This window comes from Sinohyriopsis cumingii, chromosome 4 (assembly GCF_028554795.1).
Source record: "Sinohyriopsis cumingii isolate HCF-2022 chromosome 4, ASM2855479v2, whole genome shotgun sequence".
Taxonomy (NCBI): domain Eukaryota; kingdom Metazoa; phylum Mollusca; class Bivalvia; order Unionida; family Unionidae; genus Sinohyriopsis; species Sinohyriopsis cumingii.
Window position 1 is genome coordinate 109,195,016 of NC_142964.1, and position 15,021 is coordinate 109,210,036.

The 15,021-nt window shown below is 34.2% G+C and overlaps 1 protein-coding gene across 2 annotated transcripts in view; it reads left to right on the forward strand.

Moving 5' to 3' along the window:
* The window catches only part of LOC149801860 (dual oxidase 1-like), a 57,117-nt gene that overhangs the window by 23,666 nt on the left and 18,430 nt on the right, over positions 1 to 15,021 (forward strand). For both annotated transcript variants that reach the window (XM_089956228.1, XM_089956230.1), the window contains exons 11-19: positions 1,609 to 1,790; positions 2,135 to 2,319; positions 5,350 to 5,468; positions 6,833 to 6,994; positions 8,046 to 8,150; positions 11,365 to 11,573; positions 12,473 to 12,658; positions 13,135 to 13,345; positions 13,820 to 13,913. In XM_089956228.1, coding sequence (XP_089812354.1) covers positions 1,609 to 1,790; positions 2,135 to 2,319; positions 5,350 to 5,468; positions 6,833 to 6,994; positions 8,046 to 8,150; positions 11,365 to 11,573; positions 12,473 to 12,658; positions 13,135 to 13,345; positions 13,820 to 13,913 — 1,453 coding nt within the window. The remainder of the gene's footprint in view (positions 1 to 1,608; positions 1,791 to 2,134; positions 2,320 to 5,349; positions 5,469 to 6,832; positions 6,995 to 8,045; positions 8,151 to 11,364; positions 11,574 to 12,472; positions 12,659 to 13,134; positions 13,346 to 13,819; positions 13,914 to 15,021) is intronic.

The window sequence follows — 15,021 nt, forward strand, 5'->3', positions numbered from 1 at the left end:
TCCGATCGCTCTGGAAATACAACTATATAAAACTATTCTTTTCACAAAGGGACCAAGCTACTGAGGACGATTACACAAATGAGACTTGAACGAAACAAAATGATTTACAGACTATATATGATGTTTGGCTCTAGATATTTACATAAACGATATAATTAGAACAAAGGAATCTAACTGATGATATAAGCCAGTACGGCAGCAATATAATGTTTGCGCCGTCGATTAGGTGGTCTACAACTCTCTAGTTCAATGTTTATCCCGAATACGGTACTTTGTTGAAATGTCAAACAATTATGACCAACGCAAGTTTTGTTCTAAAGTAATGATACAAAGTTGTGGTTTGACTAAAATTAAAATAAAATAAAATGTATGCAATTTTTATATTTGAATTTGTGTATGGAATTCATAGAATTTGAGATCAGGAGATTGAGACAGCTAATTATAGCTGAATTTATTTATGTTTGTAGCTTTTACATATATAGTTATCTTAGCGTAGTGTGTTGCACACATGGAATCTACTTGATTGATTCCGCTGGGCTTGAATGTTTGCATCTGTTAAAATGCAACATATTTCTTTCGATTTCATATTTTATGTGCCCCGTTTTGATATTATGTTTGACTCCTGTGAGGACTGAATCATTGAAAGTGTAGCCCAGGGAATATAAATATTCCACCACTAGGGGTTGTCCGTGTTTTATTGCAATGTGTCTTTTGACATATTGGATGCGGCATATATTGCACTGAATGACGTAAATCAAAGTATCTGTGTTGGATGTTATAGACTGCTTCTGAATGTTGAACTTTTTATCCGTGATTCTACTTGCAGATATGCTTCACAAGGCCTTGATTTCCCAACTGTTCTTTTATTTGAGAATGGTTTTAACTTTGCCCTGACTAACTAACGTGTCTCTCAAATCTTAGGTGTACGGAACGATATGCCATTCAGAGCAATGTTAAAGCCATTATCAAATTAAATATTTTTTAATACTGCACAATCTGATTTATTTCATTCAGTGTACATTTTAAGTTGATCGTTGGTGTTCGACTCAATCAGTAGCTGCTCTAGGGAAGGTATTGGAAAGAATGCGTGGTTAAGCTGTAGTGGTTGAGAGAGAGAGATGGAAGTTGGAGTGAAGCTTTGCAAGACGGTGACAAAGCTTATAAGCAATATAATTTGAGGACGTTTTTTTTTTTCTTTCGGAGGGTGATTGTTTCAAATTTGTTTGCGTTCGTTGGTTTCCCACTTCGTCCATTTTGGGAGGAAATAAAACATACGGCTTTGGGTACACAAAAGGCATGTAGGTCAGTGTTTTGCTATCTGCATGTCCTGAGTCGTGCATGATGTAGAAGCATAATGTTTGAGGAGACACCGTAATGGGGCTTTTGTTTATATTTTGGAGAACCGCGCATCGGGTGATTGCGTGTCTACTTAACGTTAAAGTCAATTCTGGTGAAGCATGCATTTACTGGTAGGGTAGTACTGGATGAGGTTACCTGTTGTACGTTAATATGGTACAAAATGTTTCTTGACCCTAAGTAATAAGAATATAATTAGAAATGTTATAATTGATATACTACTACCTGTAAATCTTCATTTCTTCTTTTTAGAACATTTGTTTGGCCCCCTAGAGTTTTCTCGGCGTGACCTGGTAGCTATCAACATCCAACGGGCGCGAGATCATGGACTATCTGACTATAACACAATCCGGGAGGCATATGGGTTACCTAGGAGACAAACTTGGGAGGAAATCAACACTTCCATGTATAATGGGAGCTTGTATATGCAAGGGGTACTTATCTATTTTTGTCAGTCATACATTCAAGATAGGAATGGACAAGTGTGATAGTTATAGAATAATGTAATTGGATCTGTTCACTGTTTAATCATAAATATATTGGCATTTTGTATTGTCTTTAGTGCATTAAATCTAGATTGTAGTGTGCCGATATAAGTTCTAAGGTGGTGTCATTATTTTATTTATTTTAATGTACTCGTAGTAAAATAACATCGTAAAGAATTAATACAACAATGACACACATGCACAAGTTCGCCTCTGACGTATACTCTGCCAAAATTAAGTTGACAATAACAAAGATATTTTAATTTTGAAGTAATCTTGTATAACATTCCCAGCCAATCGAAAACTTACGTCGGGTGTACGGAAATGCATCAAAACCGGATAACGTGGACCTATTTCCAGGGTCTTTGTTGGAGACAACACCTGATGGTATGGGAGAAACTTTTCGTACTATCACCCTAGACCAGTTCCTGAGGATCAGAAATGGTGACAGATTTTGGTTTGAAAACATCAAGAACGGGTAAGCTTATTTTATCACTTGTGTCGATATAGTGTTGTTAAACCAATGTACCAAAATGCGTATTTCACTGTTATAAATTAAATTTGCGAATTATCTTTATTTGTAAAAGATATACGTTGTACATTTCCATTATTGACTGATTATCGATGTAAAGATAGACTATCAGACTATAAGACTTGAATCTTTTAAACCGAAAGTTTGAATCTTGGCTATCAGTTTATTGTTTTAGACTTCACACCTTTCTGAGATGTTTGTACATGGCCGTAACCTTTGCAAAATTTGTACTAAACATACACACAATGAAAAAAAGTGATTATGTCAACTTAATTTACAATTTTGGTGTCATTAATTTTGCAAAGCCCAGTGATACACTTTCGTTTTCAAAAAGTAGATTGCTTATCAAATGCCTTTCTCGACAATTAGGCGTTGTTCTCGTAATGTACTGTCACCAGAGTATTTACTAGTCGTTCGTCTCACAATATCACCGTATAGTTTTCCGTGCCGTTTTATTTAAATTATTTTGAATTTTTTGTGTTGGCGTTTCTTAACTTTTTTGTTTAGTATCACATATGGCCGCTGGCAAGCATTCCACATTCTTTACTGTCGCTGAGGATATCGTGTGCCATTTTTTAACCACTCAATGTAGTTTGAATCTGATATCGCTACTTACGCATACTCTTTTTTTAACTCCACAATTTCCGTGTTGTTAGCGACGTTTCTTCTACTATATTACGTTCTATCCGCTGTTTGTTTGTATTACAATACAAATCTGAATAATAATTGTTAATGTTAATTAGAGCCTCGTTCAATGAAGATGGCGTAAGTAATAATATAATGCCGTTCGTCTTGTCCGTTACTCAAACATTTTGTCTTCCTGACTTTGCTTTCCACAACGTACATTTATCAAGGTTTGCTGTATTGCAACCCAATTTAGCTTGCTGCTTGTTATTTATGTGCCCCTGATCGAATTTGATTCCCAACTTCTAACGACATCATCTACAGAGGTTAAATACAAGACTGTTTGACCCTCTGGCTTGCGTTTCCTCAGCGTTATTTTAACAAAGACGGACTTTCTGGCTTGTATTTCTTCAGTATTGTTATAACCAAGACTGAACTGCTGGATTGTGTTTCCTCAGCATTATTGTAACTAATATTGTTGAATGTCAGCTAAACTTAGCATGCAGCTGTATATCGTTGAGATCGTAAAGAAACTTTATTGTGAATATTCCACATGATCTTTTGGAACAGCTATACTTTTGTATTGACTTTATTCATATTATTGGATTACCTTTGTTATGTTTACTAAGATTTATTCATATCTTTGGATTACCTTTGTTTTCTTCACTAAGGTTTATTTATATCTTTGGATTTCCTTTCATATCTTTCCTAAGGTTTACTGATATCTTTGGATTCCCTTTACTATCTTTGCTAAGATTTATTCAAATATTTGGATTACCCTAGCTATCTTTACTAAGGTTTACTCATATATTTGGATTTTCTTTGCTATCTTTCATAAGGTTTACTCATATCTTTGGATTTCCTTTGCTGTCTTTCCTAAGGTTTACTCATATCTTTGGATTTCCTTTGGTATCTTTCATAAGGTTTACTCATATATTTGGATTTCCTTTGCTATCTTTCCTAAGGTTTACTCATATATTTGGATTTCCTTTGCTATCTTTCATAAGGTTTACTCATATATTTGGATTTCCTTTGCTATCTTTCCTAAGGTTTACTCATATATTTGGATTTCCTTTGCTATCTTTCCTAACGTTTACTCATATCTTTGGATTTTCTTTGCTATCTTTCCTAAGGTTTACTAATATATTTGGATTTCCTTTGCTATTTTTCCTAAGGTTTACTCATATATTTGGATTTCCTTTGCTATCTTTCATAAGGTTTACTCATATATTTGGATTCCCTTTGCTATCTTTCCTAACGTTTACTCAAATCTTTGGATTTGCTATCTTTCCTAAGGTTTACTAATATATTTGGATTTCCTTTGCTATTTTTCATAAGGTTTACTCATATCTTTGGATTACCTTTGATTTCTTTCCTAAGGTTTACTCATATCTTTGAATTACCTTTGGTTTCTTTACTAAGGTTTACTCATATATTTAGATTACCTTTGCTATCTTTACTAGTTTTACTCATATATTTGCATTATCTTTGCTATCAGGGGCCCCGAGTGACCGAGTGGTCTAAAGCACTGACCGTTACGGATCACTGCCGTCTCACCTCTGCCTGCGTGGATTTGTTGTTGTTGTTGTCAGGTTTAACACCATTTTTCAGCACACGATAGGCTATACATGGCGGCCAGTATTAATGGTGGAGCAAGAATCCGGGAGAACCCCCGGAAAGAACCACTGACCAACGAGAAGCTACTGGCAAGCTTTCTCACATACCCACATTAGCCGAATCCGAGACTAGAACTGCGTGGATTCGAGTCTCAGGTTCGGCAAATTTGGGTACGTGAGAAAGCTTACCAGTAGCTTCTCGTTGTGTCGGTGGTTCTTTCCGGGGTTTCCAGGGTTCTTCCTCCACCATTTATACTGGCCGCCATTTAATGCCAATCGTGTGGTGAAAAATGGCGTTAAACCCTACAACAACAACAACAACAATAACAACCTTTGCTCTCTTTACTAAGATGTACTCATATATTTGGATTATCTTATGTAGCTATGCTAAGATGGGATAGTATCTTTGGTTTGTATTGCATACTTTACAGAGAAATGTTGGATTTTCAACTAATTTATTGCACCTCTATACGGATGGAACCATCAAACACTTATGCACCTATTATTCCACATATTCATCTGGATAAATTATGTTACTTGATTACCGACTCTCCTAACTTTTATTTTTCACCACATGTCCCCTGTTTGAGGACATAGCAAATAAATCGAAATCATTCGATCTCTTAGCTATGCATACACCAAAAGAGGCAGTTTGTTTAAAATATAATATGTTTAATAAACATTGTCATCTCTACGTCTCATGCCGACCATAACATAGTCATCCTTTTATTATCAGGCTATTCACAGAAGAGGAAATAGAAGAAATAAGAAATGTTACCATTTATGACATAGTAACCAAGGTGACGCGTATTGGACCCAACGATATACAACGGAACCCGTTCTTATTAACGGATAGTGAGTACTGACATAAGACGAGGATTTACATTATTATCCTTGAATCGTCAGCTTCAATATATTTAGATGTTTCCACTGTATGTTCATGCAAGCTACACTTAGTGAAGCGTACAGTGTGTGTGTGTGATTTTGGATTTTTAACGTAGCTTTAACAATTTTTCAGTCATATTGCTACACTGTCTGCGGCGTGGCAGTTTATAGTGATGTACCATTTATCTAACTTTTTGGTATGACTTGACCAGGGTTCGAACTCGCGACTTCCGCATCAGAGGCGGACGCTCTAACTACTGTGCCACCTGTGCGGCGAAATGCACAGATATCGTGTACTTTAAATCGATATATACTTGATAAATACTAACGTTCTGGATGTAAAATATTAAATACATCCTTTGCACTTCATAACTTTTGTAAAACTACAATAATGATTTCCTCTGTATTTCTGCAAAGGCGCAAATAAACTTTATCAGTGTAGAGTAGTCGGGCCAATGATAACTTTTGCAGCCCAATTTCTCGTTGCGGCATAAAAATTCACTGAAATTGTTAATGGTAATTCAAGTGGTATTAAGCGTTTGCCTTGAATCACTGACATCTAACCTCTGTCAGCGTGAGCTCGAATCTCGTGCTTGCCAATGTGGGTATGTGACAAAGCTTATTAGTATTTTCCCGTCGGTCGGTTGATCTTAACGGGGTTTGTTCCTCCACCGATTATCCTGGCCACCATGTATAGCCTATGTTACCTTGAGAATCATTTTAAACCCGCAAAAACAACACACACACACTAATGGACACACAAACGCAACAAACGCCCATATATATATATATATATATATATATATATATATATATATATATATATATATATATATATATATATATATGGGCGATTAGAGTGTGAAAGGGGGAGACAGGTATTTCCGTATGGGTGCATTTTGAGATCTTAGTTGTAGATCCTTATATACAGATTTTTTAATTCTACGAACATGACTGGGTCCTTATCCACTTGTGTCATGATCACAACTGAATAAATTTATCGTTAATCATACCTGTTTTATCGATTCTATATGTTGGTGTCATTAATCACTGGGCCAAGATTATGCATGGAGTTGATTGCATACGAGTTTAAACTTTATGGGTCAGCCACGTTTGTCGAAATACCGTTATGCTCAGATATTGGATGCTTAGAATATCAATAGGCATATGAATTTAATGTTACTGTCATCTAAGTATGTATGTATGTATGTATGTATGTATGTATGTATGTATGTATGTATGTATGCATTTATGTATTTATGTATGTATGTATGCATTTATGTATGTATATATTCATATATATATCGCAACTTACATGATTCCTTGTAACGTAGGTCCCTGTCCACAGCCCAAACAGCTAGTTGCTGACGGAAACGAGACGTTGAATGGAACTGAAGTAATCGAGAAATGCACCCCTCTACAACACTACGACTATTTCTCTGGAAGTGAAGTGTCCTTCGCTCTCACCTTTGTTGGACTCGGGTTCTGTATACCCAGTAAGTGAGCGCCCATGTATCACGTTTCATTTATTTGTTTACTCGCTGTTACGCAACGACCGATATGAGTATTAGATTATTTTATTTTTAGGTTGTTATTAGGTTGAGAAAAATAATATATGTTGATATCTCTTTTGAAAGTTTCGATTCCTTGTTTCCTTGATAGTTAGCTAAATAGATGGGTGGGTATTCGTTGATAGCTAAAAAGATGAGTGGGTATATATTTAGGTAGGTATTTATCTAGATTAATAGTTATGCTATCAATTGACTAATGTGTCAGCCAGTTATTTAATATGCTAGTAGATCAGCAGCAATTCATCCAGTTAGTTATTTTATTTAGATAGGTTATCAGTCATTCGGTTACTTATTTGTCTGGTCGCATGAGTTCTGGTTGTCATATTTTGGGTAGAAAACACGTTATACCGTCGGTTTCCTTCGAGTTTCTCTTACTTGACAACAAGTTAGCATCATTTCTCGCATAAGTAGACAAACTATATACGCCTGCTGAATCTGAGGTTTCTATTTTATTTCATGCAACTGACGAAAGTACTCGTTATATTTGGTTCTTCTTATAGTTTTAGATAATTTATTTGCAGGAACCATGTACGATATAAAGTTGTATCCATAATATATTTATAGAAATCCGAAAATCTATCACTACCCCAAATTCTACTCAGAAGAACACAAACATACAACAACAACAACAACAACAATAATAATAATAATAATAATAATACATTATTGTTACTTTATTATCATTATTATCATTATTATTATTATTATTATTATTATAAAACTAGATGAAGGATACTAACGACTAGAAATAGCATTTTGTTGTAACACATTTACATTTATTTTGGATAAATTATTTAACTGCAAATATGTATCTTCCCAAACATGAAACAACTTTTTCAGGATTTCACTACTCTAACGATATTTATGTAGACACTTGCAAGCTTGTATATCAAAACTGTACTCTTCCTTTGTTGCCTGTATGAACTTTTTTCGGATTTCTTACATTTGATACATCAGTTTTATTATATACGTGCAGTTGCTATTGGAGTCCTTATCGTGCTGGCTAAATGTCGTCAGAGGAAGCTGCAGGCCGCAAGACGGGTGTTCCTTAAAAACGACGATGACCCTAACACCTTTCAGTGTAAGAGTGAATTATATTTCTCTATCACTTACCTAAAGATCCATTTTAGACTTGCCTTTCACAGCGAAATGCAATTTCCGGTTCTCTGTTCTTTATATCGTTACCGGTCCCTACAGAACACTAAATAACCCGTATTCAGAAGCTTTCCATCAAAGGTTGCGGCTAAATTATGTTATCTTCCACTACCACCACTACCCACCGACTTTTCATAACACTGTCCATTCCATCCACATCCGATAAATCAACACAATGTACTAGACAATGTACTGAAAGATTTATAAATATAAGTCTTTTCGGTTCTTACTAAACAAATCAAACAAGAACAATAAATAAATAAATATATATATATATATATATATATATATATATATATATATATATATATATATATATATATATATATATATATAAGAAAAATAAATTAACTCATAAAGCCACTTAAGTTCTCACAAACGTACATAGCACACTATACAAAACATCTGGGGGACACACACAAGCACGCACACGCACACAAGCAAACAAACACACACACACACACACACACACACGCCCGAAGTCAGTTATTTGGCACGGCTCCAGACACATCACTAGCTACAACAATCCAAACTCTCTCATGAGCTAATGCAATGCTGGCAAAAGATAACTAGAAAGGTGGTATGTCAAATTCATTTCTTCATCTTCATTGGTTTTCTTCACAGCAGTCGTAGTAATCGATGGGCATCACATCCCTACGTTTTGGGGGAATTTATACTTGAATTCTATGCAATTCTAAACAAATTACGATCGTATACTTCTGACGAAATAAATTAGAAATAAGTTCTCTATTTTCGATACTTGCAGATTTGAAAGCGAAAAAGAGAGTGAAATTGAAATCGGCCGCATTGTTTTCTTGATTGGTGCACGAGAGCAAGACGCCTCAAAATATGTGTGATCTAGTGATTTGTCATTTTGATTTTCAGAACACTCTAAGTGAACCTTTGGTTAATGTTCCGCCGTTTTCCTGATTTCGCATTTGTTTCTATTTCTAACTCCAAACGAGAAAATTAATAATTAAATAAAAATTGGCATAATGTGTGTATACTGCTGTAATCAATAACACCAAAATTTCATTAAAGCGCCTGATGTATGCAAGCAAGGAGTGTATATATACGCAACAGAAGCTACCTAAATCTTCAAACATAATTGTTCATAAAATACTTCATTGTATTAATCAGTAATCTACCAGAATTATTAGCACAAGCAACGCTCTACCCCCTTATTGACAAAATCTGAAAATACTAGCCCTATCTGGAAAAGAGGAGGGTACTAAATGGTTTCTAAGTTCAACTTTGATAATATGCGATAAAAAATAGATACTATTTATACAAAACTCATGCTTATGGACAAAGCATATTATGTCCTCGTTGGATTGCAAGTATATGAATATACAACAATGTTCTATTGAATGGCTCATAAAAGCACAATATTTGATGCAGTCTAAACGAAAATGCATTGATGTCTCTGCTCCACCATATGAACAATTATTGACTAATGACGAATGGTTTTTCGAACAATAATTGCTTAATGAGCTACAACGTAGAAACATTCTTGAATATAAAAGTTGTATTAATCTCTCACTTATGCAGTATTACAACAAAACCAGATCTAGACCACAATTCAAGTGTAAATTAATATATGAAAGGTTTATCCTGGCCTCTAATGGGACAATACCCAAAGTCATATCATTCCTTGAACGAAGAACTGATATCTGTCTGCATTTAGTCAATTACAAACCTACACATTTATTATCATGTAAACACGGGTCAAGCTACAGTACATTTTGAAACAAAGTGTTTATCGTTATATAGTTGTATGTTTGAAGCGTCTCATTGAAAGCCTTTTTAATTATGTTTCTTCTAAAATTCTAGCATATGACTAAACTTTCCTTTTAGCCAATACGCAATTTCTTTTTTTTTCTAAGACACGATTATTTATGCTTCAATTTATTTTTGTTTGTATTTCACCTTTTTCATATTGATTGCTGTTTTGTAAGCACTGCTGTCTACTCGATATAAGGAAAATCAAATAATGTTCATTCAAGTTTCAGATTAGAATTGGTTTCAATGGTTTGGTGATTATTTCCAGCGTTGACTGTGCTGAGACGGAGCTTTATCAAGATTTAAGCTAAGCTGTTTATAGGAACTCACATACCTAGAATCTGTATCATTCATTATATATAGTGGCTAATTTACCCATATAGTTTTTTAATGTGGTCATTGATTTAGTTTAGTTAGGATTAAACTGTACTAACTATGAATCGGACCATATGTTGAACTTGTCTATGTCTTGTAAATCACAAGCAGCCAAAGCTGGATTTTCCACAATTATTGACAAGAATTTATCATCAGCAAATACCTTTATTGTGGGTTGAGTTAAGTATAATAAATTAGAATTAAAAATTGGTCTGAGTAGATCCTTGACAAAGAAAAGCTATGACAATGTGCTCATCTGAAATGCAACATTATATAACAGCATTTGGAGTCCTATCAAAAATATATTTTTTAACCATATCAATAATCTACCACCGATTCCTATACTTCGTATTTTCTAGAGGATACTGTCATACCAGAATGTGTCGAAAGTATTATTAATATCATAACATACCACTTAATATCATTTGCATCGCTGTGTTTCTTGCAAAGGTCATTAACAACACCATACAACTGTAAAAGAGCTTATATTTAGGTGTTAAGGCAGATAGAACATGATTAATTAGGCTGTTGGTAGTAAAATAGTTATACGAATGCAAGGTATAACAATGTTTAACAAGTTACTCACACAATTTAGTAGAGGAACAAGTCCATTACTAAAGATATATTTGTCCCCACTTTTTGTAGGAAATATGATGCTTGGAACAAATCGATCACTATATTTGACAAATGTAGCAATAACAGTTGAGCGGCCTCCTTAAATGTCATAAGGTTACTCTCATCTGGAACCACATGCCTTGCTAATGTCTTGGTTTGAACGTGGATCTTTAAATGTATTTATGCTGTTGTGAAGACTATGAATTGCAACATCAGAAAGAGATTCAAAAGGCAGGATGATTGAAGTACCGTTGAGAACGTATTGTTCAAAGAAGTATTTCTGCATCAAGTTGCCTTCATTTCCATATTTAGAGTGGCTAATGACTACATCTTGAAAATTTCCCATGCTTAACAATTTGATTCCACAGTGACCGAATGGACGGGACCTAAAGAAGGTGAAAGAAAAATCAAGGTCAAGTTTAACCTGGGCAGAAAGAAGATCCATATCACGGACATTCTTAAGAAGCCGCTACGATTGATAGATTTGGGCCTAAATACAGAGAAGATTCATATACGTGAATCTGACGACAGACAGAGAACGCTTATATCCGTTCGCGTGACAGGAGAAATAGATCTGGTAAGATGGTTAAATTCTTCATTTTAATCAAGCAAGCAATTCCAGTTTTTGTTTGTGGGGTAGTTTGAATTTTCCCTTCGACCTGACATGTAAAGGTTGGGTTAACAATTTCTCGTGAACCATTCACAAGGACTGTAATAGAAATAACTTAAGTTCACATTTCAAAGACACTTTTCTTTAATCGTCAACAGCATTGGTGTATAGTGACTTGAACGAGACTAATGTTTACAGTTTTGCTGGGTGATGTTTTTGTTCTTTATGAAATATTTGATAAGATAAATATACCCTAACTTTCGCGTGTTTCGATAGCACTTATTTTATGTAACTTCAAATGGAAAGCTACATCCAACGAAACTGACAAATTTCACTTATTTTTTTGAATACTGTTAAGAGGAAATAGTTATGACCGAAAACGCTTTTATAAGCACTGTTTGTCACATTGGCATTCAACTATGAATTATAGTAAATACAATATTACCGTCACTGTTTTTCGAGAGATTTCTGTATATCATAAGACATTAATTGATTGAAATAAGTGTATGCGTTTGCTTATTATATAATGTCACATAACAGAATTGTTAAAAGACAAGCAATTTTTCCTTTTCAATTTAAATAGACATAATAAAATTATGATATAGTATGCACATTTTCCTTGTGCCTGGACCTTATTTAAAAAAAAAAAAAACATTTTTTCATGTTCTACTTTGCCATAGAGTTAGCGGGAAGATCACATCCGTACAATCAGATATACTAGCTGTGATAAATTGGCACTATTTAATAGGTACAAAATGTTTGCTATATTGATACCTCAAACTATTGTAACCACAAGTAAAATAGGTTTGCATATGGACTATTTTAATACATACATTAAAGTCATTATATCCTTTACATATTTACAGATCCTTCGATTTGCAGACGAAGGTTACAGAGACAAGTTTGTCTGCAAGCTTGAAAGTTTCCTGCAGGAGGTCGGAGTAAGCAGCAAAAGGCTCAGGTTTTCTGAAGCCATAATACTGAAAGACGCAGAAACAAAGGAAACAAGGAAAAAGTTACTGGATAATTTTTTCAGAATGGTGTGCTTACAGGTATATTTCACAATCATTTTATTAAGAAAGTTTTTGTCCGTTTTATACATTTTCAATTTCCATTTACACACATTCGTTGTAAGATCAAAGTAAAACAGGTAATACGTTTTAAACTGAGCTAAACTAAGGAAATATCTAAATTTTCTAGATGATAACGTTTGTTTTATTTATTATCTTCAAGAGATGATGTTTTTGAATTAGAGGAAAATACGTTGACAACGGTTTCGCATGAAATGACTGGACTCGAAAGGAAAATATTTCTTACCGCAGGATATATGTAACTTTTTTTTCTCAAACTTTGTTTCACTAAAAATAATCTTAAAGCACTTGAAAATGGATTGTATCACTCTGAATAATTTATTTTTCCGGCTTGTTATGTTATTACTTTCAAGATCAATATTGTTTACTTCAAACTACAAATATAAGTTATGTGGACCTTTCCGTACATACGGTTGCTGTTTTCTATTGTTTTGTAGGAGTCTCAAGAGGAAGTAAACCTTCAATTAGATTCCAAATTAGCCAATGACATCCCAATAACTCAATTAACTCGCACCGAATTCGCCGATGCTCTAGGACTAAGACCCAACTCTACGTTCGTCAGAAACATGTTCCTCATAGCGGATAAAGATAAAAATGGTTTTGTCAGCTTTCAAGAATTCATGGACGTGTTTCTGATACTAGCCAGAGGTAAACACACCTTCTTTTATATCAGCTCCAAAGCTTTTGTCGTATATTTATATTTTGTATATTTATATTTGGTGTATGCCAGTGCTTCGTTTCGTGTTTCGTTTCGTACAGAACTTACCTTGTATCACATTTTAATACTTCTATAATTATCTTTCACTGCATTATGTTAATTATTTATTATAGTATTTCTCATCCCTCTCTAGAATAGACAATCCGAAATTTACTTGGATGATATAAATGACACATATTGGAAATATATATCAGGGTATGACAAATAGATCCATGATATTAAAATTATATTTTATTGAAGTTTGTTATTTCAGTTTCATAGATTGATATTATTCTTAAAAGTAGCAACATTAATTCCCGCAGAAAGTTTCGGTCTCCAGCTATGTTAGTTTCTAAGTCGTTTACAAGTATTCAGTTCACGGTATTTGTTTGGGGATCAATTCAGACATTTTATTACTTTCTCAGGTAATGCTGAAGAGAAGACAAAGTTGTTGTTCAATATGAATGACTTAAGGGGGAGAGGATACTTGACAAAGGCAGACCTTGAAAACATTATAAAGTAGGTCACTTGCATGTATATATGCACAAATACACAAACGTACACGTATGATTTAATTTACTGATAAAATAACAGTTTCAGTGCTGGACCACTTTCCTTACTCCTTTGTGAAAAACGAAAACTCCCTAGAACCTTACTGTCTTTAATATTGCACGAGAACAAAGGCATCTATATATTTTTATGCATTAGTGATATTTTCAGACCTAGAGTGGTTTCTTTGATATGTCTGAAAGATAAAATACACCCCTTAATGTTACAATACCTAGACCATTTTCCTTACTTTCTTACTGTTCATAGATACATCAATAAAACGTTGTCAGGAAAGTCCATACGACTGAAAATGTAACAAACATTTATATCTGATAAAATGAGTTCTGCTCCATGGAGATCTCTATAGCAAACAAAATTATAAACATTATGTTCTCATCATCATAAGCAGTGATAGATAATACAATATATCTACACTGTTTTACCGAATGAACAGAGTAAATCAATCTGTATCCTGACTTGTAATGATGATAATAGTACCGGACACTAGTTGTTTGAAGTTATTTGCTTGAAAATCAATAGTTAATGGTTTGAGTCTAACTTTTGCCACAATATTAATTATATATGATTAAGTACCACATTTGCGCAAATAGATTTAGGCATAAAACATTGCACAATTGAATTTTTAAAAAAAAAACACAAATTGCTTTGTTTGTGCGTTTAAAGCAACCTAGTTCTCAGAATTACATGGGAGAGTAGCTGGTCATGTACTAAGCAACCTCGTAACACTATTATAACAAACTATTTCGGCTTGCATAACAACAACCAGTCTATAGTTTTCTGCTATTCGTGGTAGTTATAACGAAACTGCTCCACTGTTGGAGACATTTATCTACGATCTGTGATCACAATATGTGTCCCGCTTATCGTATACCGATAGTAAATGTGTTACCCGGCTCTAGTGCGTCTGCCACACAGTAAAGATTTACTATGTACTATTTGTTTGCATACATTGATTAAACACATTCTTAATAGGAAAACTTTGTTAAGCCGAGAAGTGTATTGTTTATGTTGTGTCCGCCTTTTGACAGTGAAGTGGTGCCAATCTATGTACACAAAA